Here is a 26376-nt window from a genome sequence, read left to right on the forward strand (position 1 = left end):
TTGAAACTCAGCTTTTGCAGTTATGGCCATACTCAGCCCCATGCTCTGGAGTAAAGAGCTGACGAATATGGGGCAGAGCTATAGGTAAGCCAGTAGATGTCACAAAGAATATTTGAAATAAGGCTTGAATTCAACTTTTGAATCCCTGGCTGTATTTCAGCATACCAACCCCAGAGCCTGAATCTAGGTCTCTTGTCTTATGTTAGTACCACCACTTGAGGCCAGGCCTGTGAACTCCTGGGCCTATTCAGAGTTTTTTTTTTTTTTTTTTTCCTCACTTCATTTACCTATTCTCCCCAGAATTAATATCAGTTAACACACAATGGCAATACACTGTGATGTGGCTTGCATTCACCACAGTATTAATACTAACAGTAAATCTGTTATTAATCTGCCTTTCTTTTCTTTTCTTTTCTTTTTTTTTTGTGAAAAGAGTTTTCCGTTATGGCATAGCTTGCCTAGGAAGATAAGAGTTGTTTATTAATGGAATTTGTATGACCACTTATTAAGAATCTTATAAAAGGTGTTCGTGAGTGGAACACAAAGGATTGCACTGAATAGTCTCAGTCTTGAGATTCTATGACAGAAATATCTGTTAAGGAACCCTAAAAGTAAATACTTCACTTTTGTGATGTTTGCTGCTGTTCTGAGCACTGCCAGCATAGTCTGCAAATAACAGATATGTAGAAATAGACAAGAGAGAGAATTTCTAACAAGGAAGAAGCTTCCTTGGAAACTACATCATGAACATAGGATGGAATTTCTTTATTTTTGTTTCTGTGTGCTAGACGTTATCTGCTACAGATGAAGTGCAAAACTAGTATATACTTTTCTCTTTATTATCATGAGGTTTTGAAACAGATGAACTGGGCAAGGAGAGGAATAACATCTTTTTATTCCATGTGTGTCCTTGTATTCCTCCCCTCTGTCCCCCAGAGTATTTGGAGTCTGCTATCCAGTGATATATATATATAAAAAAGAAACATAGAAAGCTACTATTTTAGGGTGAGAATGTTAACGAGTTTTTTTTCTTTTCTTTCCTTTTTTTTTTATTTGAGACTGAGTCTCACTCTGTCACCAGGTTGGAGTGCAGTGGCACAACCTTGGCTCACTGCAATTTCTGCCTCCCAGGTTCAAGCGATTCTTGTGCCTCAGCCACCCAAGTAACTGGAACTACAGGTGTGCACCACCACACCTGGCTAATTTTTGTATTTTTAGTAGAGACAGGGTTTCGCCATGTTGGCCAGGCTGGTTTTGAACTCCTGGCCTCAAGTGATCCACCCACCTCAGCCTCCCAAAGTGCTGGGATTACAGGCCAAAGATTTTTAATATTAATAAAAAGACTTTAATATTACTAGCTGAAATTACCTATTACTTAAACTTACTGTTGACTTTTTTTTTCAATTTTTAGAGATACGTCTTTTAAAAATGGAATTAGAGAATTAAGAAATTTGTTTTTCTTGTTTTTTTTAATCTCAAAAGTAATATATGCTTGTTACAAAAAAAAATTCCCTAACTAGATAAATATATAACACGGGCAGTTAAGTTTTGAGACCTTACTTCCTAGAGGTAACCACTTTTTATAATTTGGTATATTAGAATAAATAAATTAATCACAAATGTATAGTTATCTCTTTCTTTGTAAATTAAGGTAATGAGCCAGTATTTTGAAATCATCTGGCCTATAATCTTTCAAAGTAAATACTTGAGAATTCAGATTGTCTTGTTTAAATTTCATTTTTTGTCTTCAGGGAGATTGTACGAAGAAAAGCTGTTCTGGCATTATACAAATTCCATCTCATTGCTCCTAATCAAGTACAACATATTCATATTAAGTTTCGGAAAGCACTTTGTGACAGAGATGTTGGGGTCATGGCTGCCTCCTTGCATATATATCTTAGAATGATTAAGGTAAGTTGGAAATTTTAGCAAGTACTGAGTAGTTACCATTAGAAAAATACAATTATGGAATTAAAAAGAAACAGATATTTTGGTAAAATGCTTAGTTAACATTTTATAATTTTATTATTGACCTTTGAATTAGTAGTTTTGCAAGTTGTTGAGAGCATGAGTTGTAGGCACATTACAGAATTAGTTTTTTTTTTTTTAATGCCTAAAATTTTTTGATGTTACTAAACAGGTGTGGAAAAATGGTATCAATGGAAGGTGTCTTAAGTTTGCAGATTTGTGTTTTTCCAAGTGGTAATTCTCTTTTATATAGCTTCATGGGATGCATAGCATTTTATAGAAATGAGGAAAACCAGCGGGGGTTGTGCAAGCTATAGATTGTAGTATTGACTCCATGTATTAATTCTGTATCATATGAGGAAAGAGGGTTGAATGTTATGGTAAAACACTTTTCTAAATGGCGATGGTGGATTTATACTAATTCATCCTTAGTGTATTGCCTGAAACCATTTGTGTTCAAATATACATATTTGTAACAGATTTCATGGCACCTACTATAACAAAATAAAATATGCTATTGAACTCATTTAAAGTTATATTGTTTTTTATGTATCGTGTTCTAAAATAGTACAGTTTAAATAAATGTTCAATATTAAATTTTATTTTTTCCTTAACATTTACTAAAATTTGAAAGAGCTTTATTTCCCTTCCAAAAAATTTTCCCTTGATACATAATAAAAATTAGAATAAAGAATCTAATGTTCCTTTTAAGGAGTGTGGATATAATTTCCCCAGTCCAAGAGATTACTCAGATACATAATCAAGGCACACTCCTTCAGAAACAAATATTTTTAGATACTGTGTGGCTAATTAATTTTTAATTGGCAGGCACACTGATTTTGGGGACTTTTTTTTTTTTGAGATTGAGTTTCGCTTTTGTTGCCCGGGCTGGAGTGCAATGGCATGATCTCAGCTCACCACAACCTCCCCCTCCCAGGTTCAAGTGATTCTCCTGCCTCAGCCTCTCGAGTAGCTGGGATTACAGGCATGTGCCACCACACCCGGCTTATTTGGTATTTTTAGTAGAACCAGGGTTTCACCATGTTGGTCAGGCTGGTCTCAAACTCCTGACCTCAGATGATCCACTGGCTCGGCCTCCCAGAGTGCTGGGATTACAGGTGTGAGCCACTGTGCCCGGCTGATTTTGGGGACTTTTAATGTTTAGTCTTGGCTGTGCTCTTCTACCCAAAACAAATTTTTTTTTTTTTTGGGTGGAGCTTTGCTCTTGTTGCCCAGGCTGGAGTGCAATGGCGCGATCCCGGCTCACCGCAACCTCTACCTCCCGGGTTCAAGCAGTTCTTCTGCCTCAGCCTCCCGAGTAGCTGGGATTACAGGCATGCACCACCATGCCTGGCTAATTTTGTATTTTTAGTAGAGATGGGGTTTCTCCATGTTGGTCAGGCTGGTCTCGAACTCCCAACCTCAGGTGATCCGCCCGCCTCATCCTCCCAAAGTGTTGGGATTACTGGCGTGAGCCACTGTGCCCGGCCCCAGAATGAATTTAACTCATTTACATGTGAAGTCTTTTGGAAACAGAGTTCAGAGATTGCAAATAGGCCTTGATTTTCATCCAAAGCCGAGGTATTACTGTCCTTTTGCAGTATGCCAGTTCTTTTCACTTTTTGTTTTAATTACTGGTATTGGCTATTAAGGATTCTACCTAAGATGTAATTATAAGAATTTTGAAATGTGATTAAACTGTATATGGGGAAAAGTAGGGAGTGATGGAAGCTTTTCTGGGATGATTCAGCTTTGGGTTGGTTAGCCAGAGGAATTCTATCATGGAAGATATTATACATATTAGAGCACTGTTTCATTAAATGTGAACATAAACTTAAGTATGTATTAAGTCAGGTTCTATATGACATTTCAATTAGGTCTATTTCTATTTAATAAGACGTTATTAACAAAGTTTTTTTGGGGGGGGATGTAGGAGAATTCATCTGGATATAAAGACTTGACTGGGAGTTTTGTAACCATTTTGAAGCAAGTAGTTGGAGGAAAGCTCCCAGTAGAATTCAATTACCACAGTGTGCCAGCACCATGGTTACAAATTCAGCTCTTGAGAATACTGGGACTTCTAGGAAAAGATGATCAAAGGTAAACTATTTTCAGTAAGTTTGCTTAATGACCCCATACCAGATGATAAGCTTAGACTTTAGTAACCTAGAGGTTTAATGATAAACCAGATTCTTCCAATGTTTAATTGGCTTAATAGTGATAAAAGAAGCCATTGTAAGAACCACATAAATGCTTTCAGGTTGCTGGGATAATCCTGGCTCTCTCCTTATCTTAATTTTACCCATCATGAAAGGTGCCCATGAAACACCATCTCCTCTGTGATGCTTTTGTAATTGTTCTAGTTCAGGGGTTGGGAAACTTTTTCTGCAAAGGGCCAGATAATAAATATTTTAGGTGGCCGGGCACGGTGGCTCACGCCTGTAATCCCAGCACTTTGGGAGGCTGAGGTGGCGGATCACAAGGTCAGGAGTTTGAGACCATCCTGACCAACATTGTGAAACCCCGTCTCTACTAAAAATACAAAAATTAGTTGGGCACAGTGGCGCGCACCTGTAATCCTAGCTACTCAGGAGGCTGAGGTAGGAGAATCGCTTGAACCCAGGAGGTGTAGGTTGCAGTGAGCCGAGATTGTGCCACTGCACTCCAGCCTGGGTGACAAAGCGAGACTCTGTCTCAAAAAATAATATTAATAATAATAAATAAATAAATATTTTAGGCTTTGTGGGCCATATGTTGTTTTTTGCATCTATTCGACTCTGCCATTACAGCATGAAAGCAGCCACAGATAGAACATAAATAAACATTATGGACATTAAAACTTGAATCTCAAATTGGCACATCATAAAGTATTATTCTTTTAATTTTTTTTCCAACTATTTCAAACTGTAGAATCTCTTCTTAGCTTGAAGCCATACAAAACCAGGCATTTGGCCAGATTAGGCCTGTGGGCTATAGTTTGCCAACCCTTGCTCTGGTTGGGTGTGAGTGCTTCACCTTTTTAATTCATTTATCTGAATTATTCTTTTAGCCAATAACTTAAACTTTTCATGTGTATCTTTCCAACTATATATATATATATATATATATACTTTCAATTTTGCCATTTTTTTTGTTTTTGAGACTAAGTCTTGCTGTGTTGCCCAGGCTGGAGTGTAGTGGCGCGATCTCAGCTCACTGCAACCTCCACCTCCCGGATTCAAGAGATTTTCCCACCTCAGTTTCCCAAGTAGCTGGGATTACAGGCGCACACCACCATGCCCAGCTAATTTTTGTATTTTTAGTAGAAATGGGTTTCACCATGTTGGCTAGGCTGGTCTCGAGCTCCTGACCTCAGATGATCTCCCTGCCTCAGCCTCCTAAAGTGCTGGGATTACAGGCGTGAGCCACCGCCCCGGCCTCAATTTTGCCCTACTTTTTCAAACTTAGACACTTTCAAAGTTCTAAGGACAGTACAAGGAGTTCCCTTACATCCTGCACCTAGATTCATCAATTTATTTTCATTTGTTCTATCATTCTCATTCTCTGTGTGTGTGCATGTGTGTATGCATTTGCATGTGCACCTACATATTATTTTTATTTTAAAAACTATTTCCGAGTTGCTTGAGAGCAAGCCCCTTGAGATTTTAGTTCCCTTGAGAGCAAGGACCTTGGCTAGAGTTCCTGATATGTTTCTGTCTTAAGAAAATGTTTGCTAATCAGTGTTCTGATTTTATGAATATTGTTCCCTTTTATATAGTAGGGTACCTTTGTATTCTAATGTTTTAGCCTAGCTTTACAAAGGGACCATTCTCCAGGCTTTTGCTTCTGGAAATCAACTTAATGTCAGAATCCATTTGCCTGTGAGCTCCTGACTAGCACTAATTGGGCTACATCACTGTTGGTATTATAGTGTTACTTTTTTCTGTGTTTATGAATCTCAACTACTGATTGAAACCTGCAGTGGAAACGTAAGGTGATGGAGCATGTACACACATTAGAAATGATTGTCTTAATTATATTTTATTTTATATCATGCCAGCCTATCCTAACATGGAGCTCTAGTTGGAGTTACTGGAATTATGTTTTAAAATCATGAATTTTATATTAATGCATCAGATCTTATTGGTCTAAAAAAGACTTACTGCCATCCATTGTTTTCAGGAAGTAACTTGGGAGGCATTTAGTGAATTTATTAAATTCATTAACTCACTATCTTCCTTTTTCTTGCCTTCATGGATAAATTTGGATAATACATATATACAAAGATGAGTAAGCTAGTCCTTACCTTCACAGCACTCAGGTGACCAGTAATTAGGCTCAGTTATGAATAGAGTGGAACTTTCTTATAATGTTATGAAACATTAGAATGTTTTCTCCTTTTTTGTCTCAACTCTAATGAGATTTTATTTTAACATAAATCTTACATTTTATTGGACATTATTGCTCAATGTAGCAAAGTAAAAAGTTATAACCGGATTCTAAAGTATTTAATCGAAAAAACCAATTTACTGGAAAAGTCTGTTGTATTTATGGTCTTTTATATCTATTTGAATATTTTCTTGTGTTTTGTAGTTTTGTGCTTCTTAGATTTATTAAGATTTATCTTGATCTTGTTCACAAATGTTTCTTCATTTCATGTGGTTAAGACTCACGCCAGACACTGGCTTTTTAAATTGAGGAACTAGACTATAATCTAGGTATAATATTACCAAATTTTTTGGGGGGGCAGGGAAGGATTGGTAATGTCTGCTGTATGGTTATCTTCTGAGGAAGAAATGCTTACACAATAAAATGAAGGATTTTAGAATGTGGTTCTGGATTCTTAATTATTGGATATTTATACTTCAGTCAAGACAGAATGAAAGTACATGCACTTAACATTGAACTTTCTAGCTGTATATTTGGAAAAAAAGACATTTTCTGAAAGATGTAATTAATTTATATAGTCCCAAATTATTTTGATATTTTCATTTATTTTATGGCACAGTTTCTCTGCAAGACCACTGTATGTATCCTGTGTTGCTGGTATTTTTTTTTCTTCTATTAGTGCTTTTTGAATTTGTAAAACATACAAAATACCAGCTAAGAAGCTATAGTTTTTCACATTGGCCTCTTGGAGAGGATATTTCTCTAACAAGCATGGAGGCAGAGTGCTGGGGCACTAATGCACTTTTTTTTTCCCACAGTATCTTCCTCATCACAGTTATTCTTACTGTAATCAGTGAGCATAATGACATATGAATGGTCCAAACCTATTAATTTCACAAAATATCTTTTTTTATATTTAATGTAAATGTAAGTAAAAATTTTCTTTCTGAAGAACCTAGTTACTACTCAAGGAAAGACTAGTATTTGAAAACTTTTTCATGGTATCTGGTTAAAATACAGTTAATATGCTATCTGAAATAATATGAATATATGAAGTATTACTATGGTAACTTAGAAATATTCTATTGAAAGAAAATTATAAAATATAGTATGTTCAACCAAATAAAAACTTGGTTTATAAACTAGGCACAGTGAGGAAAGAGTTGATTGACATATATATCTCATTGGTTAACTAGTCAACTTTGATAAAGTAGGAAGTTCAGCTCATGAAAAACAGCAAACCTTTTAAGAAGTGAAATTTCCATAACTTCGTCATAAAATGAATTTCTTTCACTTCTCTTCTGTAGATCCTCAGTTTTAAAGAGAAGTTTGAAAAACTGTGTTTTATTGGGTTAGAATACTATAATTCTACTGCAAATAAAATATCTTTTAAACAGGACAAGTGAATTAATGTATGATGTTCTTGATGAATCCTTACGAAGAGCTGAGTTAAATCACAATGTCACATATGGTAGGTAATATATGTAAATATTACTCTAATGACTAATAATGTTGTTTAGTATTGCAGTTAAATCTGTGTTAGAATGCTATAAATTCCAATAGAATTTTATACACTGATTTTAAGATAGTTCTTTGGATTATTATTTTTTCAATGTAAGCATTTAATTACTGATAGATAAGAGTAATTTGAACTCATGGCATGTTCTAAATGTTGACCTAAGTTTATTATTATAATTGTCTTTATTGAAAACACATATCAATTATCTATTTTTTTCAAGTATCTAATTGACTGTGAAGATAACTCCCTAGATTTGTTCCATGCTTGGTAAACATTTACGGTATTCAAAGACAGTTCTTAAATAAATCAATCGACTAGTTGTCAGATATTTTATTAAATTTCTGTTATTTGTCAGTCCCTATGCAAGGTACTTAGAATACAGCAGTGAATAAAACATTATGGGGCTTATAAACTAGATTGATGGACAGGGATAGGTGTTGTTAATGTTACAAAAGAGAATTGCAGGGCATGGTGGGAGAATATAGCAGCTAGTCTTAGGTGAGGGGAAGAATAAAGAAGGTTTTCCTGAGAAAGAAATATTTAAGAAGACATCTGAAGGATGAATAGGATATAGGCAGGAATATATAGATGTGGAATAATAGTATACTATTTTGTGAAGAGACAATAAATTGTTACATACAATTTAAAAATTAGTAATAGGAGACAAGAGTAAGTTGAGGGAAGGGGGTAGAAAACTGAGAAAGTAGCCAAAAAAACTTCCAATTTTAACAGCCAATGGGAGGAGCTATTCTTTTTGATTAGCCTGAGAAAGCTCAGTGAGGAAATTGAGATATTTGGAGCTATTTAAAAGGTAGAACAGTTTGAATTTTGCATGCTCTGGAGGACAACAGTAGAAGAGGCACTGAGAGATGTAACTCAAATGAGAAGTCATTTCTTAATCTGGTAAAATATCATGAAGTAGGAAATGAAGAGCATTACTTTTTCTTTGAGACAAGGATAACCTGCAGACCTTTAAGAACAATGGTTGTAGAAACCTAGGTTAGACCAGAGGACAGAAATTGAACTAGTTTAACTGAAATAAAAAGTGCCTGACAAAGATGCAGTCCAAATAAGGAAAAAGGATTGTGTGTATGAGACTAATACAAGAAAAATAATGCACATGGTAGTGAATTGGGGTGGTAAACTTTGAAGGATAGATTTTTGTTTTGCATGTATGAATGGTAATTAAGGTAATAAGGATGCTTTATTAATTTGTTCAGCCAGCATTTATAGAGTGCCTGTGAAACAAAAACGATTGTGTTTTAAACTAGGTGTGGATTGAGGAAAGAGTTGATTGACTTATGTATCTCTCCATGCTAAGTGTGGAAAGTAAAGGGAAGAATAAGGTAGACACAGGCCTTGTCCTTATGAGTATATAGTGTAATAAACAGTTGATATTATATAGGTTCCTGCTATGCAGGAATAAGGGGTCACAGATGTGGATGACCCTTATTGAAGCAGGTGATTTTCTGAGAAGATCTAGAAAAGTGTCAGAATTTTTCCAGTAAGTTAAAGTAAGTTAAACTTTTTTGTTTGCGATATAACCAGTGCCCAGGATAAGGGTTTGAAAGTCTTTCGGGAAATTCTGCTTAAAATTCAGTTAAAAATCTGCTTTTTTTTTTCCCTTGCAGAAAGTTTTTTTTATTTTATTTTAATAATTGACATTTCAGCTTTAATTTTTTAATTTTTTTGAATAGGTAATATATGCACATGGGTCAAAATTCAAAAGGTACAAAAGGGTATACAATGAACAGTAAGTGTCCTTTCCACCCTTATCACCCACCACCCAGTTCCCTTTCCTGGGGATAACCACTGTTACCCGTTCCTTTTGATTTGGAGAATACTGTATACCTGAGGAAATATTTTTTAATATTTTCCAGAACGACCCTTTTATTAAGATTGCTTGGCCAGGCATGGTGGCTCACGCCTGTGATCCCAGCACTTTGGGAGGCCGAGGTGGGCGGATCACAAGGTCGGGAGTTCAAGACCAGCCTGGCCAATATGGTGAAACCCTGTCTCTACTAAAAATACAAATATTAGCTGGGCATGGTGGCGTGTTCCTGTAATCCCAGCTACTCGGGTGGCTGATGCAGTAGAATTGCTTGAACCGGGACCTGGGAGGCAGAGGTTACAGTGAGCCAAGATCATGCCACTGCACTCTAGCCTTTGCTACATAGCAAGACTCTGTCTCAAAAAAAAAAATGATTGCTTGAACCAACACCAACAGTTTGTTTCTTTGCAGGCTCTTGGTCCAGTGTTTCACCTTGCTACAGAAACCTTATAGTTCCTGTTGTTTCATTTCCTTTGTTTAGCTTTTCATTGCTATGCTTTTCTCTATATCTGTATTGATAGAGCTTATAACTTACATTGATTATATCAGTGGTAGAGTATTTGCTAGCAATCCTGATATAGGTATTTTACTGCTTAAGAATGTTAATTTTAATCGTAAGCTTCATAAGGGCAGGGACTGTGTCTCTCTTATTAACCAGCATATCTCAGTAGCTGGTACTGTGTTAATGAGTAATATGCTTTAATTGAATTAAAGGAAGAAGAAGTTATTTACTTTATCAGTTATCTAAGTGAGTTTCAGTATTAGTACTTTCTATATTTTATTTTTATGGAAGCTCTATTATTACAATTTAGTGTCTAATCAAGAAATAAATTACATTAAAGACATCTATTGAATATCTGCTATGTGCCAGGCATTGTATAAAGTGATGTATAGGATATGAAGAAGTATAATATATGACCTTTGTCTTTAAGAAATTCACAATATAGTGGAAAGATAACTTGTTCATGAAAGCTTAATACCAGTGTAAGGCAGAATGTGAAGGGATGGTTCAGGGAAATAAGTATTGTAGGAGTTCCGAGGAAGTAGAGATCATTAAGGGCCTGAGGGCACAGATAGGGATTTATTGATGTGATAGGACGCTGAAAGGTAGATAAGATTTAGATAGGCAGAAGGGAGATTGAAGGGGCTTTTAGGTGGAGGCAACATGAGAGAAGGTGTAGACATGGGGCTATTTAAAAACAGTTTCAGAGACAATGTCTCACCAGTCTGAAAGGATAATTTATGGTGGGGAGCAGTGGAAGGGCGGTATTGTGAGGACCTGTCACAGCAGCCAAATGAGTTTGGATTTGTAAATCCGGAGGTATGGAAGGTTTTTGGATAGGGTACTGATAACATGAGAATATCATTTTTAGTAAATTAGTAAATTGAGAGAATTATATAAAATGGAGTACAAGGGACAAAAGCCATCAAAAGTAGGTAGATAGAAGTACTTTTCCGTTTTTTTTCTCACTAATTTCACCTAAAACCCTTGGATACTATGTATAAGAAATATAAGACTCAGGAAGGTGGAGAACAAGTCAGGCTGGTTAGAGACCTCAGGACACAAGGAAAGAAACAGACACGGTGGTGTGTACCCTGGGTTTTCTTTTTGCCTCGAGTACCCCAGACTGGGTACTGAAGAGCCAGCAGTCTGGAAATGCCAACAGACGCAGACAAAAACACCCCCAGAAAAGCCTGCCCTCTCTCACCAAAGGACCAAGAAGAAAAGGGAAATTAGCAAGGTAGAAAACTTTTAGATGATAACCCCTCTATTCCGTCCAAGCACAGGGAAAAAACTGTGGACCCATCCCCTCCAGCAAAGGCTGAGGAAAAAGCCAAGATTTCCATCATCACCAGGTATAATGACGTGCCCCAACACACCCTCCCTAACCCCCCACTAGAGTGGTGACAGAAGCCCAAGAGACAGCTGGAATTTCATTGATGCCAGGTGATAAGGAAGGCCCCTTCCTTATGCTGTCAGTGGAGGTGACTTGGGAAGTCTGGATTTTTCCCATCTGGAAGTAGGGAGTAAAGAGGTAATTTTCCCCTCTTTGTGGCCAGGGTTCGGAGGCGTGGGTGTTAGAGAAAGCCTGGTGGACAGTCAGAACTTCCACTCCTGATCAGCGATAATGAGGCCACTCCCTCATAGTGTCACTGGAGGCCACAAAGGAAGCAGTAATGAGGTACCCCTCTCTCTCCCAGGCAGGGTAGAATCAGCTGATACTCCCTCCAACAATAACCAGGAGCCTCTCCATCCCCAGGTATCAAAGGAGACAGAGTAGAGAGCCTGGATTCCATTCCCATTGGGTGATACCTCCTCTCTCCTGCCAGAATAATGTCAGTAGATACTTATTTAACTTAATTAAAGTGAGAGTAAACTCTATTCTGAGGGATAAGGTGTCAGAAGAACTTCACATTTTGTTTGAGCATACATAATCCAACCCAAAATATCTATGATGAAACTGCAGTGTCATAAATGGTAGAACATTATTAATTTTTAATTTAGTAATTTATGCTTTATAGCATTTTAATTAGTACCAAGAGAGTAACCAAGAGTACTGAAGAGTAACCAAGTTCCATGTTGTATTTTTAAGTTTAGAAACCCTCAGTTGTGGCCAGGCACGGTGGCTCATGCCTGTAATCCCAGCACTTTGGGAGGCTGAGTTGGGCAGATCACTTGAGGTTAGGAGTTCAAAACCAGCCTGGCCAACATGGTGAAACCCTGTCTCTACTAAAAATACAAAAATTAGCTGGCCATGGTGGTGCACGCTTGTACTGCCAGCTACTTGGGAGGCCAAGGCAGGAGAATCACTTGAACCTGGGGGGTGGAGGTTGCAGACTGCATCTCAAAAAAAAAAAAAGAAATTCTCAGTTGTATTTTACTTCACCACCACAGAGAGGAGACAGCAGAGTGGCTGCTCTTTCAGTTATGAACTTATACTTAGATATTTGTAGAGTTGGAGAATAAAATGACTTAGCTCTGGGTGAGAAAATAATTTTAAAATCCATTTAATTCATTTTCAGCTCAATTATGCCTAAGGAAACTAAAAATAAGTGCAGTTTTTGAACTATTATTTTTTTTCCCATGTTGGCATCCCAGAAACTTTATGAGCATCTAAATATAAACGTTTAAATTTTGGATGGGTAATGGCAGGCTTTTGTTAGTAAAACAATTTAATAGCAAGAGAGTTCTTAATGGTAGGAAGCCGTAATGAAAAATGTGTCAGTTATGTTGGAAAATGGAATATCATCATTTGAAATCTTAGGACTGTCATGGTAGTTCACAGTTCAGCAAACTTTTTCTGAAAAGAGGGCCAGATAGTAAATATTTTAGGCTTTGCAGGTCATGGAGGTTTCTGTCGCATATTCTCCTTTGTTTTTTGTTTTGTTTTTTACAGCCTTTTAAAAATGTAAAAATCTTTCTTTAGTTCACAGGCCTATAAAAATAGGCTGAAGGCTGGATTTAGTGGCATTTTAAAAATAGGCTGAAGGCTGGATTTAGTGGCAGTTTCTCCATTCCTGCCTTATCTTATTAGTCAATTGACTAAGGTCCTCTTTGTTTAGTTTGTCTAGTTCATGAATCATAAAGCAAACTTTTTTCACAGCACAGAGTAAAGACATTTTATAGCATAGCATCTGAATATACAAAGTCTCTTTAGGTTCAGCCAACTTACTCTGTAGTTTTCATTTAAAGTCAGTTCCTTTCTTAAAGAAAAATTAATATATCTGATTTTTTTTCTGTCTCTGTTTAGAAGAGGTTTAAAATTTTTTTTTTGTCTTTTCTTTCCTTGTAAATTTGAGAAAAAGACAGAGGTTTATAGAAGTTTTTTCCACAAAATTTATTTGTGCATTAATCGATAGGCAACATAGTGTAAAACATAGCTAGCTGAATATTCAGTATATATTTTGTACATAAAGAGAATGTCTGGTTATATTTTAAGCTTTTGGAAATAGAGAAGGAGTGATTGTATCAGGACACTTGATATACTTCAACTTGTACTAGAACAGTTTTTAAGTGTTGATTCTGTACCTTCACTGTGTCACACTTCTGATACTATGATTCCATAGAACACATAAGACTTAATGTCCTTTCAGTGATTTTTCTTTACCATGGCAAAGCTCCAACCGCATGACTCATGCTTTTTCAAATAATTTGAAAAAAACTTTAGTGTCCATTTTGATCATTCACTTTGATCATCTGTCATAGTGATGAGACTTTCGAATGTATCAGAAAATAAAATTTGAATGCTATCAAGATGTCCAGTAGATTATTTTATGTGCTTTGAGGTTATTTTAAAGAATAGTTTGAAGATTTATGAGTAGGGACTGTATCTTTGAAATAAATACTGGATCATCCTATAAAATGATTATGTTGAGATAAACTACATACACGATTTTGGCACGTAAATGGTCGAAACTATTTGAGAATAAACCATTTTAAAGCATTAAAGGAACATGGGAAATATCTTTTTATATAGGAATAATGAATATGTTATTGATGTTTCCATTAGAATGTGAGCTCCTTGAGGGCAGTATGTTTTTTTCCATCTGTTTTGTTCACTGCTATATTCATAGTACTGAAACCATGCCTGGCACATAGGAGGTGTTCAGTAAATACTTGTTCCATTAATAAATGCATAATTATTACCAGTAAATATAATTTTTTGAACATTGTATTGTGGTAACCTAATCCTAGTAACTGGGTAAGCCTGAAAGTAGTAGCGTTTGTTTCTGTGAAAAGTCCATAAATAAGATTTCTGACTAAAATGGACTTTCCAATTAGTTTTATTACAAGTTCTACACAAATACATTGTTTTGTTATACCTTACCATGATACCTGCCATTTTTATGTTTCTTTTTCTAGCTATTTTGTTTGAATGTGTGCATACAGTCTATTCTATTTATCCTAAATCGGAATTACTTGAGAAGGCTGCCAAGTGCATTGGAAAATTTGTTCTGTCACCTAAAATAAATCTAAAATATTTAGGTAAGATGATTGGTTCTTTTGACAGAAATTACAGAGATAGCTTTTGAAATTTGCTGTGTATTTGTTTCAATTCACTTTGTATAATGTGTCTTTGTTTCTAGGACTGAAGGCTCTTACCTATGTTATCCAACAGGATCCTACTCTGGCTCTTCAACACCAGATGACAATAATTGAATGTTTAGATCATCTTGATCCCATTATTAAAAGAGAGGTAAACTGGTATTTTGAATAGTATATGTGAAGTGTTAAAATTTTTTAAAATTTTGTTGGCATTGTGTAGAGAGATTAAAGTGGTGGGCAGTGTGTATGTTTGCTCGTGTGTATATTTTAACTTTTGGATGTATTTAATCCTTTTTTTGTTTTCTATTTTGAGACAGAATCTCACTCTGTCACCCAGGCTGTAGTGCAGTGGCATGATCTCAGCTCACTGCAACTTCCACCTCCTGGGTTCAAGTGATTCTCGTGCCTCAGCCTCCTGAGTAGCTGGGATTATAGGTGTGTGCCACCAGGCGTGGCTAATTTTTGTGTTTTTAGTAGAAACAGGGTTTCACCATATTGGCCAGGCCGATCCTGAAATCCTGACCTCAAGTGATCTGCCTGCCTTGGCCTCCCAAAGTGCTGGGATTACAGGTGTGAGCCACTGTGCCCAGTTTATTTATTTTTACTAAAGTTTAAGTAACTTTTCTAAAAAGTACTATGTCAGTGTCCACAGGAATGTCTTTAAATTATGAGTTGAAGGAATTAGGTCCAGTCATCTGTGTGGGTTCATTAATATAATTTCGATCTGAGCATCATACCAATAGGAGACCTGAATTCTGGTCCCAGGTCTTCCTATTAGTACAATTTCCTGTTATTGTACAATTTAAGATGCAGTTGATGTTAATTAATGATTTCTCATTGTTCTCTTTTATATCTATAAAATTAATTAATTTCCTACCAAATAGATAGAAGTATTGAAAGAATTAATGAAGATATTCATAAAATGATTTGAACTTCTTGGAAGGAAAGGATTAATAATATCATCATCATATATGTCTGTATATTATATATAACATATACATAGCATATACTATATGTTATATATATTACTTTTGTATATTACATTTTTATATATATAATTATATATATCACTTATAATAATATACTTCTTTCCAACTTTTTCTTTTTGTAAATTTGCTTCAGTGTCTACTTGGGTGTCTATATAAATATTCCTTTTAATTCTTATGGAAGAAATCATTCAATATCTTTATTTCAAATGGTATATGGGACCTAGTTAAGAGTAAAAAATTCTATTTATAAAAATAGCAAAGATTTAAAAATATTTTTTAAAAAAATTTTAGATTCAGGGGATACATGTGTGGGTTTATTACATGGACATTTTATGTAGTGCTGAGATTTGGGCGTCTATTGAACCCATCACCCAAATAGTGAACATAGTACTGGGTAGGTAGTTTTTCAACTCATTCCTTTCCCCTCCTGCCCTCCCTGCCTGCTTGTGGAGTCCCCAGTGTCTATTGTTTCATCATTACATCCATGTGTACCCATTGTTTAGCTCCCATTTATAAGTGAGAACAAGTGATATTTGATTTTCTGTTTTTGCATTAATTCACTTAGGATAATGGCTTCCAGCTGCATCCATGTTGCTGCAAAGGACATGATTACATTCTTAAAAAAAGAGAATCTACTAAATACTAAACATCTAAATATCTTAAAAGCAGTGAGCTAAGAATAGGAGAGTTTATTGAGAGAACACTATTACATTAAACAACTATAATTTTTGAAGATTACAAATTTTAAATTTTAAAAGGCATTTGAAACACATTTTTTAAAAAATTTGCCTTCATATATATTTATTTATTTCATATTTTTAGTAGTCTGAAAATTGTTACATGCCTTGGATCTGGGCAGTTTGCAGATGTACTAATTTCTGCGTGTAGACATCCTAGAAAAATAAGAAGGCTCGAAGAGACAGTAACAAATAATTATACAGCCGTTCTGCTTTAACAGATACAGAGCATGCATTTCCTTTGTATAGTTGAGTACTAAGTTGAACAAAGTTGACTTAGGTACAGTTTTCTCTTATTGCTATTTGGTAGTCCCCACTTATTTATGGAAATATGTTCTAATACACCCATTGGATGCCTGAAACCATAGATAGTATTGAACCATGTATATATTTATATATTTTCAATCTGATAACCAAGATGGCTACTTTATGACTAATGGGCTGGTAGCATATACAGTGTGAATACAAAGGGATGATTCATGTCCCAGATGGAGTAGGATGGTGCAAGATTTTATCATGCTACTCAGAAAGGCATGCAATTTAAAACTTATGAATTATTGATTTCTGGAATTTTCCATTTAATATTTTTTAGATTGTTTGACTGTGGGTAACTGAAGCCATGGGAAGCAAAACCACAGATAGGGGGTTTATAATATTATTGTATTTCATAATTATCCTTTCACTTAAAAATCAGAGTCAAAGGGAAAATAGGTGACTTTTAAAATTATGAAGGTTGATCTGTTTGGTCCCTTACCTGCAGTGAGAAAAGTGATTTGAATTCTTTGAGGAGTTACTGAGTATCCTTGGTGCCCAAAGATGGCACTAAAGTACTGTCTCTTCAATGCTGTTGTCACTTCTAACCTCTATCAAATGATACGGCGAGAACTTTGGTCCTTGGATGTTCAGTGATCTGTAGCTTGGGGTAGGATTCCCTTTTACCAGGTTTTATTACCTCTGTCATATACAGGAGGAGAGAAGGTGAGAGGGAGCTACCAAGTCTGAATAGAAAAGACCTCTGGCAATACAGTTTGTAACACTATACCCCATTCAGTTCTGGAAATGCCATATTTCATGGTCTTAGAATAGGAAATAAATTTGATGTATGTTATCTAAAACTATATAACATAATTTGGAGTTCACAGGGAGCATGTCTGAAGCAGCTCCATAAGTTGAAAGCTATTGTTGGGGTGACCTATGTATTTTTAGATTTAAGTGGTGTTACACATTAACTAAAACAGTTAAAAAAAAAAATCAGGCAGTGGACAGAACTCACAGCGAAGAGCTCATGGAGTCCGGCCAGAAGAGCAACCAAGATGAGGATGAAGATACTGAGCCAGAATCTGGACAATTATGTCTGTGAAACCAAGTTGGACTTACAGAGAGTTCTAAGAAACTATGATCCTACCTTACATCCTTTTGAGGTCCCATGAGAATATGTAAGAGCTTTAAATGCTACCAAAATGGAATGAGTATTTGCAAAACCATTCCTTGCTTTGCTGGATGGTCACCAAGATGGAGTCAGTTGCTTGGCAAAGCATCCAAAGAACCTGGCTACTGTCCTTTCTGGGGCGTGTGATGGAGAGGTTAGAATTTGGAACCTGACTCAACAGAAATGTATCCGTACAATACAAGCACATGAAGGCTTTGTATAAGGAATACGTACTCACTTTTGTGGGACTTCTTTTTTCACCGTTGGTGGTGACAAAACTGTGAAACAATGGAAAATGGATGGGCCAGGCTATGGAGATGAGGAAGAACCATTACCTACAACATTAGGAAAGACAGTGTATACTGGGGTTTATCATCACTGTAAAGAAGCTGTTTTTGCCACATGTGGACAGCAAGTAGACATTTGGGATGAATAAAGAACTAATCCTGTATGTTCAATGACCTGGGGATTTGACAGTGTAAGTAGTGTTAAATTTAACCCAATCGAGACATTTCTCTTGGGAAGTTTGTGCGTCTGACAGGAATATAGTACTGTATGACATGAGGCAAGCTATTCCTTTGAAAAAGGTTAAATTAGATATGAGAACAAATACAGTTTGTTGGAACCCTATGGAAGCTTTCATTTTTACGGCAGCAAATGAAGACTAGAACTTACATACTTTTGATATGTGTGCACCGAACACTCCTGTAATGTTCCATATGGATCATGTATCTGCAGTGCTTGACATGGATTACCATCCCACTGGGAAAGAGTTTGTGTCTGCTAGTTTCGATAAAGCTATTTGTATCTTTCCTATAGACAACAGTTGAAGCAGGGAGGTATATCACACAAAGCGAATGCAACATGTTATCTGTGTAAAATGGACTTCTGACAGCAAGTATATTATGTGTGGATCTGATGAAATGAACATTTGCCTGTGGAAAGCTAATGCTTCTGAAAAATTTGGTGTGCTTACATCATGAGAAAAAGCAGCTAAGGATTATAACTAGAAATTGAAGGAGAAATTTCAGCATCATCCTCATATAAAATGTATAGCTTGTCATTGACATCTACCAAAATCTATCTACAGCCAGATTCAGGAACAGCGCATCATGAAAGAAGCTCGTCGAAGAAAGGAAGTGAATCATATTAAACACAGCAAGCCTGGATCTGTGCCAATTGTGTCAGAGAAGAAGAAACACGTAGGGGCAGTTGTAAAATAATTGGTATTCCTAACAATCCTGATGTACAATTATTTGTTACTTTTGATTTGAGAACTCTACAAATTAAAGTGCTGGGACTAGATTAATTGCGTACATTTTAGTTACATGTGTAGAGCTTTATTGTTGCTCCTTTTAGCTACCCTGAAAAATGATCCTTAAAGGTGGCCTAGTTGATAAAGACTATCTAACTGTTTTATCCTTAATCTGCATTCTTTTATTGAAGAATACAGTATTTGCAACTAACTCATTTTTCCTGTTTTAATTACAGATATACTCTGTATATTCTCTCTGATCTATTATTGTAGACACTGCACATTCAAATTGACATTTAAGACCAAACGTCTCTTATGTTATCTTTAACATTACTTTGAATAATAATTACAATGATGTTTCTTCCTATGATTCCACATAACATTTAGAAGAATGTCAACTTTTTATAACTGAATGTATTTCTAGTGCTTTACTTATATTTGGCTTTTCGACTCTTACAAAACAATCAGTCTGCATTTATATAACTTTTATAAATATTATTATAATTTGGGTCAAGTTAAGATAATAAAACTTCCTTTCAGCGTTGAAAAAAAAATCTTTCAAAATATGTTATCCTTTCTGCTTTAAGTCCTGGCTGTAAGGATTGAAAAATTAGAACCCTAAATATATTGAGCAAGTTTGACAAATATGTGGAAATTATCTTGCAGCTAATATTGCTGATCCTAAAACACCAATAAATGATGCTTTCTCAGTATTTCTCATATTGATTTCTGAGACTTATATTTTTGAAACCTTAATCTAGAGCTGTGGCAAGCCATGCAAATGGGAGCTTACTCTGGTATTGGTCTTCCTTCATCTTATTTGAAGCAGCAAGAGGTATATTCCTCAGCACTTAGAAGGTAGCTGTAGCAGCTGGGCGCTGTGGCTCACACCTGTAATCCCAGCACTTTGGGAGGCCGAGGTGGGCGGATCACCTGAGGTCAGGAGTTCGAGACCAGCCTGGCCAACATGGTGAAACCCGATCTCTACTAAAAATACAAAAATTAGCCAGGCTTGGTGGCACGCTGAGATCCTCCCACTGCACTCTAGCCTGGGCTACAGAGTGAGACTCCATCTCAAGAAAAAAAAGAAAAGAAAAGAAAGAAAGTAGCTACAGGCCAGGCACAGTGGCTCATGCCTGTAATCCCAACACTTGGGGAGGCCAAGGTGGGAGGATCACTTGAGCCCAGGAGTTCAAGAGCAGCCTGGGCAACATGGTCGAACTCCATCTCTATAAAATATCAAAAAATTAGCTGGGCATGGTGGCACGTCCTGTAGTCCCACCTATTTGGAAGGCTGAGGTGGGAGGATTGCTTGAGCCCAGGAGGTGGAGGTTGCATTGAGCTGAGATTGTACCACTGCACTACAGCCTGGATGACAGAGCAAGACCCTGTCTCAAAAAAAAAAAAAAAAAAAAGTAGCTATAAAACAGTTCTTCCTTGATGACTGAGATTTTGAACCTAGGCTTTGAAGCATTTGAGCCACCAGTCTTTGTCCATCCAAACAAAACCTGTTTGCCTTCAATTACCTAACCCACTCAAGTGGTGTCTTCTGTTGTTTGGGAAATAGTCTGCTGTCTTCTGTAGCATGGGAAATAGTTTCCAAGACTAGATTTATACACACATACATACACTTGCATATATATACACCCATAGCTGTAGGTAATATATATTTAAGGGCTGTTATGTTTTTAGAAAATATATATCTATTGTATTTTAACTTTTTAGTCTCTAAGTGTTCTGTCATGTAGAGATGTCAGGTTGTGATTATCTCAGTAGAAAGCTTATAGACATTGGAATTGATCATAATTCATTTTTTGATGATAGTTTTACCTTTCTTAAGCTTTTCATTGAAATTTGCATTTCTTACCTGTTAACTGACTACCCAGTAGATCTCCATAAAAGTAGAAGAATCAACTGTATGGTCAACCTTTATGTTACTGTACTCATTGGTGTTATGCATAGTTTTATAATATTGTTTTTAATTTTTCTTCTTTAAATAGACTCTGGAACTTCTTTACAGAATTACTAATGCACAGAATATAACAGTTATTGTCCAGAAAATGCTTGAATATTTACATCAGAGCAAAGAAGAGTATGTCATCGTCAATTTGGTCGGCAAAATAGCAGAGCTGGCTGAGAAATATCCTTTTATTTCGACCATGAGTCTTAAAGTAGTTATGCAGTGACTTTAAGATGATTGGTATAGATATGGTCACTTGCAAGTTGAGTTCAGAGACCTAGCAATACTTTTTATTCCTGATTTTCAAGCCTCTCTTGTCAGAAAAAGGGATTTGTGTAGACCTCTTAGGAGATGGCTTTTTTTTTTTTTTTTTTTTTGCTGGTTTCTTTTATTCATGTAGTCCAGTATTTTGAGCAGGAAGATAGAGGAACCTTTATCCTCTTTATTCCTCTTTCAGTCCTGCCTCGTCTCTACTTCTATCTTGATTTCTTTTCTGAGTAAAAGTTCTTGCTTTTTGGGGAAAGTGGAGGGTGTGTGGGAGTGGTCAGGATGCTAAAGCTTATCCTTTATTGTTTTAAGCTGGAAATTGTCACAATTAAGTAGTTGGGAACTCTATTAACATGTTACTCTTCTTCATGTTTGTTTCTTAAAAGTCAGAAGAACTTTACAGATCATAAGGATATTCCATTCATTAAAAAATGTTACTGTTTAGGCCGGGCGCAGTGGCTCATGCCTGTAATCCCAGCACTTTGGGAGGCTGAGGCAGGCGGATCACCTGAGGTCGGGAGTTTGAGACCAGCCTGACCAACATGGAGAAACCCTGTCTCTACTAAAAATACAAAATTAGCCGGGTGTGGTGGCGCATGCCTGTAATCCCAGCTACTAGGAGGCTGAGGCAGAAGAATCGCTTGAACCTGGGAGGCGGAGGTTGCAGTGAGCTGAGATTGCACCATTGCACTCCAGCCTGGGCAACAAGAGTGAAACTCCGTCTCAAAAAAAAAAAAAAAAAGTTACTGTTTAATTATAAAAAAGAGTGAGTGAATGCTGTTAATGAAATTATATTGGAAATTGCTTAAGTGTAGTTTTGTCCTAGTCAGTGCTGTAGCTCTGGCTAGCAGAATGATAGAACTTTAGAACTGATGAGGAACAGATTAGAAAAGAGACTAAACACCTGTAATCACAGCACTTTGGGAGGCAGAGGCGGGAGGATTGCCTGAGCTCAGGAGTTTGCGACCAGCCTGGGCAACACAGTGAAACCCTGTCTCTACTAAAACACAAAAAAATTTAGCCGGGCATGGTGGTGTGCACCTGTAGTCCCAGATACTCGGGAGGCTGAGGCAGGAGAATTGCTTGAACCCAGGAGGCGGAGGTCACAGTGAACCAAGATCGCACCACTGCCCTCCAGGCTTGGCAACAGAGCAAGATTCTGCCTCAAAAAAAAAAAAAAAAAAAAAGGAAAAAAAGAAAAGATGCTAAACAATTTGTTCAAGTAGACGTACAACAATATTTAGCTTCTTTGAAGTGAATTCTTTGAAGAATATAATTTTCCATTATTTGCATCTAGTTAGCTGGTTTGTTTCTTTCAGTTATTTCACATTTATTTATTGGATGACCGTTTTGTGCAAGTGTGGTGCCAAAGTGACATAAACTCAGTTTATTAAGTTTATTAAATAAGCTTCTACTGAGTACCTATTTTACATAAAACTGGGGTACAGAACAATTTATGGCAGAGGTTAAAGGTAAAACTGCCATACTAGGATGAATTGGGGTTATTTTTTAAAAGATTGCTACAGAAGGGTAATTTTAATAAGTAGCATTTGGAAGTGTACTTGTTCTTAACACTGTGGACACATATGCTCCTGATAATGCATGGTTTATTCAGACAATGAATGCTGTGTTTTCAGTAGGAGGAGATGTAATGCATCCTGATATTCCCAATAACTTTCTGAGACTACTAGCGGAAGGTTGGTAGACTATTATATTCTGTAAAGTAAACATTTTAAAGTTAAATGTTTTTATTACAGAGTCCTTAGATAAGTTTGTGGAAATTAAAATGGTGTATCAATTTCTTTGTAGGTTTTGATGATGAAACAGAAGATCAGCAATTAAGACTCTATGCAGTTCAGTCTTATCTCACCTTACTGGATATGGAAAATGTGTTCTATCCACAGAGATTTCTTCAAGTTATGAGTTGGGTGAGCAAAGTACCTTAAATCATAAATTTTTATAACATTTTTAATACAAACCAAATGTTAACATATTTTCTTCAGAAACCATTCGCTTTACTCAGCTAACTCCTTCAGCTGTCAGTTTTTCAAATGGCCACCATCTGTCACTTAACTATTTACTTTGTGTTTTCTCTCTGCCATCTCACTTGTTTGGTCTTCTAAATATAGGTATTTACTTGTCTGTTTGTGTTTACAATGTTTTTGTTGTGTTTTTTATATGCATCCGTGTTTGAATATTTGAATACTCATTTATCTCTACTATATTAGTTTTCTTTTTTAAAAAATTATAACCAGTAAATTATCTTTATTTTAACCAAATAGAAGGAGGTTCATCTTTAAGAGGCATTTTCAAGGTACCAGGCACAGTGCTGAATACTTACATTATTAACTTCTTTTCTTCTTCTTTTTTATTTTATTTTATTTTTTAAGTTCTAGGGTACCTGTGCAGGATGTGTAGGTTTGTTACATAGGTAAACGTGTGCCATGGTGTTTTTTGCTGCACCTATTAACACATCACCTAGGTATTAAGACTAGTACACAATAGCTCTTTTTCCTAAAGCTCTCCAGCCCCACCACCCTCCCTGATAGGCGCTTGTGTGTGTTGTTCCCCTCCGTGTGTCCTGTGTTCTCATTGTTCAACTCCCACTTATAAGTGAGAACATGCGGTATTTGGTTTTCTGTTCCTGCATTACTTTGCTAAGAATAATGGCTTCCAGCTTCATCCATGTCTCTGCAAAGGACATGATCTTGTTCCTTTTTATGGCTGTATAGTATTCCATGGTGTATATGTACTACATTTTCTTTATCCAGTCTATCATTGATAGGCTATCTGTGCTATATTAGTTTTCTTATGCTGCATAACAATGTTACCACAAACTTAGTGGCTTAAGACAATACAAATTCATTATCTCATAGTTTCTGTGGGTCGAGAGTCCAGGTATGGCTTAGCTGGGTTCTCTGCTTAGGGTCTCACAGGGTTGCAGTCAAGGTGTTGGCTAGGGCTACTGTCTCACCTGAAGCTTGACTTTCGAGCTCGTGTGGTTGTTGGCAGAATTCATTTTCTCGTGGCTGAGTTTTTGTGACTGAGGGTTTCGCTTGCATCCTGTCAACTGTAGGCTGTCCTTAGCTGCTAGAGCTGCTTTCAGTTTCTTGCCATGTGGCCTCCCAACAGGGCCGCCTGCTTCATCAAAGCCAGTAGTGGAGATCAGTTTTTTTTCAAGACAGAGGTCACAATTTTGTGTAATGTAATCACATGTAATTGCATACAGGTCATTACCTTTATGTATTCTTTCTTGTGCATATAGGTGAGTGTTTCTTTAGGGGAGATTTAGAGAAGTGATATGGTATGCACATTTTAATATTTTATAGAATTGCCAAATGTTAGCATGTTAGCTTAAATTTTCCCCAGATTTTTACTTAAAAATTTTTCTTTTCTCATCTGCAGAAAAGTTAAAAGACTAAGATAATGAAATATACTTTTAGTTTAGTTTTTTCAGTTAATTTTCTTTTCTTTTTTTTTTTTTTTTTGAGACAGAGTCTTTCTCTGTCACCCAGACTGGAGTGCAGTGGCGTGATCTCGGCTCACTGTAACCTCTGCCTCCTGGGTTCAAGCAATTCTCCTGTCTTGGCATCCCGAGTTGCTGGGATTACAGGCACACGCCACTGCTTCTGGCTAATTTTTGTATTTTTAGCAGAGATGGGGTTTTGCCATGTTGGCCAGGCTGGTCTCGAACTCTCGACCTCAGGTCATCCACCTGCCTCAGCCTCCCGAAGTGCTGGGATTACAGGTGTGAGCCACCACACCCGGCCCAGTTAAATATTTTTAAGTACATTTGTTTTACTGTATCTGCATCTATAGGTATATCTAGGTCTACCTATATACAGTTTGTTTTGCTGAGCTGTTTAGAATTGAATTGCAGACACTGTGACACTTCACTCCTAAAACCTCAACATGAATCTTCTATGAATGACATAAGTATAAAACTGTTGTCATACCCAAGAAGTGTAAAGACACCGGGCGCGGTGGCTCATGCCTGTAATCCCAGCACTTTGGTACGCCGAGGTGGGTGGATCACGAGGTCAGGAGATCGAGACCATCCTGGCTAACATGGTAACACCCCAACTCTACTAAAAATACAAAAAATTAGCCAGGCATGGTGGCACGCACCTGTAGTCCCAGCTACTCGGGAGGCTGAGGCAGGAGAATCGCTTGAACTCAGGAGGCGGAGGTTGCAGTGAACCAAGATCACGCCACTGCACTCCAGCCTGGGCGACACAGCAAGACTCCATCTCAAAAAAAAAAAAAAAAAGAAGTGTACAGTAATTCGTTAATATCACCCGCTATACTGTCCATACTCTGATTTATGGAGTTGTACCAAAAAATGTCTCTTAGGGCTATTATTCTCCTCCTTTCAATCCCAGATCCAGTTGAGGATCACAAATTGCCTTTACTTATGTCTCTTTATCCTTTTTTAATTTATAATGAACCCCACTTTCTTTTGGTTTTTATGACTGATTTTTTTGTTTGTTTTGGATGACTACTGTTAACTTATAGAATGTCCTACATTCTGGATATCTAATTATTTTTGTTCAGGTTAAACATTTTTAGTGAGAATACTACATAGGCAATGTTGTGTATTTCCTACTGCATCATATCAGGATATATATAATATCAGTTTGTCCACTTATTGGTGATTGTAAGTTTATAAGTTTGGGTTAAGATGGTGGCCTGGTGCAGTGGTTCGTTCCTGTCATCCCAGCACTTTGGGAGGTGGGAGGATTGCTTGAAGCCAGAGTTTGAGATCAGCTTGGGCAACAAAGTGAGACCTAGTCTCTACCAAAGGGAGGAAAAAAAAGATGGTGACCTCCAGATCTTTGCATTATAAAGGTATCTTTCCTTTTTGTAATTTATAACTAATTTGTGAGGTGATTCTATGAGGCTGTGCAAATATCTTTTCCTCAGCTATCTTCAATGGCTTTAGTGTTGATTATCCTTCCTGAGTTGATTATTGGTTTTTGTGGCCATTAGTTTTTTTTTGTCTATGA

At 36.6% G+C, this 26376-nt stretch overlaps 1 protein-coding gene and 1 pseudogene across 2 annotated transcripts in view; both read left to right on the forward strand.

Annotated features, from left to right (window-relative positions):
* Nucleotides 1-26376, forward strand: part of AP4E1 (adaptor related protein complex 4 subunit epsilon 1) — a 97526-nt gene that overhangs the window by 18590 nt on the left and 52560 nt on the right. For both annotated transcript variants that reach the window (XM_003827829.5, XM_003827830.6), the window contains 8 exons: nt 1752-1911; nt 3902-4068; nt 7734-7807; nt 14551-14673; nt 14775-14884; nt 21144-21283; nt 22955-23067; nt 23180-23298. In XM_003827829.5, the coding sequence (XP_003827877.4) occupies nt 1752-1911; nt 3902-4068; nt 7734-7807; nt 14551-14673; nt 14775-14884; nt 21144-21283; nt 22955-23067; nt 23180-23298 (1006 nt within the window). The remainder of the gene's footprint in view (nt 1-1751; nt 1912-3901; nt 4069-7733; nt 7808-14550; nt 14674-14774; nt 14885-21143; nt 21284-22954; nt 23068-23179; nt 23299-26376) is intronic.
* On the forward strand, nt 15907-21088 carry LOC100984396 (DDB1- and CUL4-associated factor 13-like; annotated as a pseudogene).

The sequence above is a fragment of the Pan paniscus genome, chromosome 16, assembly GCF_029289425.2.
Source record: "Pan paniscus chromosome 16, NHGRI_mPanPan1-v2.0_pri, whole genome shotgun sequence".
Classification (NCBI taxonomy): Eukaryota; Metazoa; Chordata; class Mammalia; order Primates; family Hominidae; genus Pan; species Pan paniscus.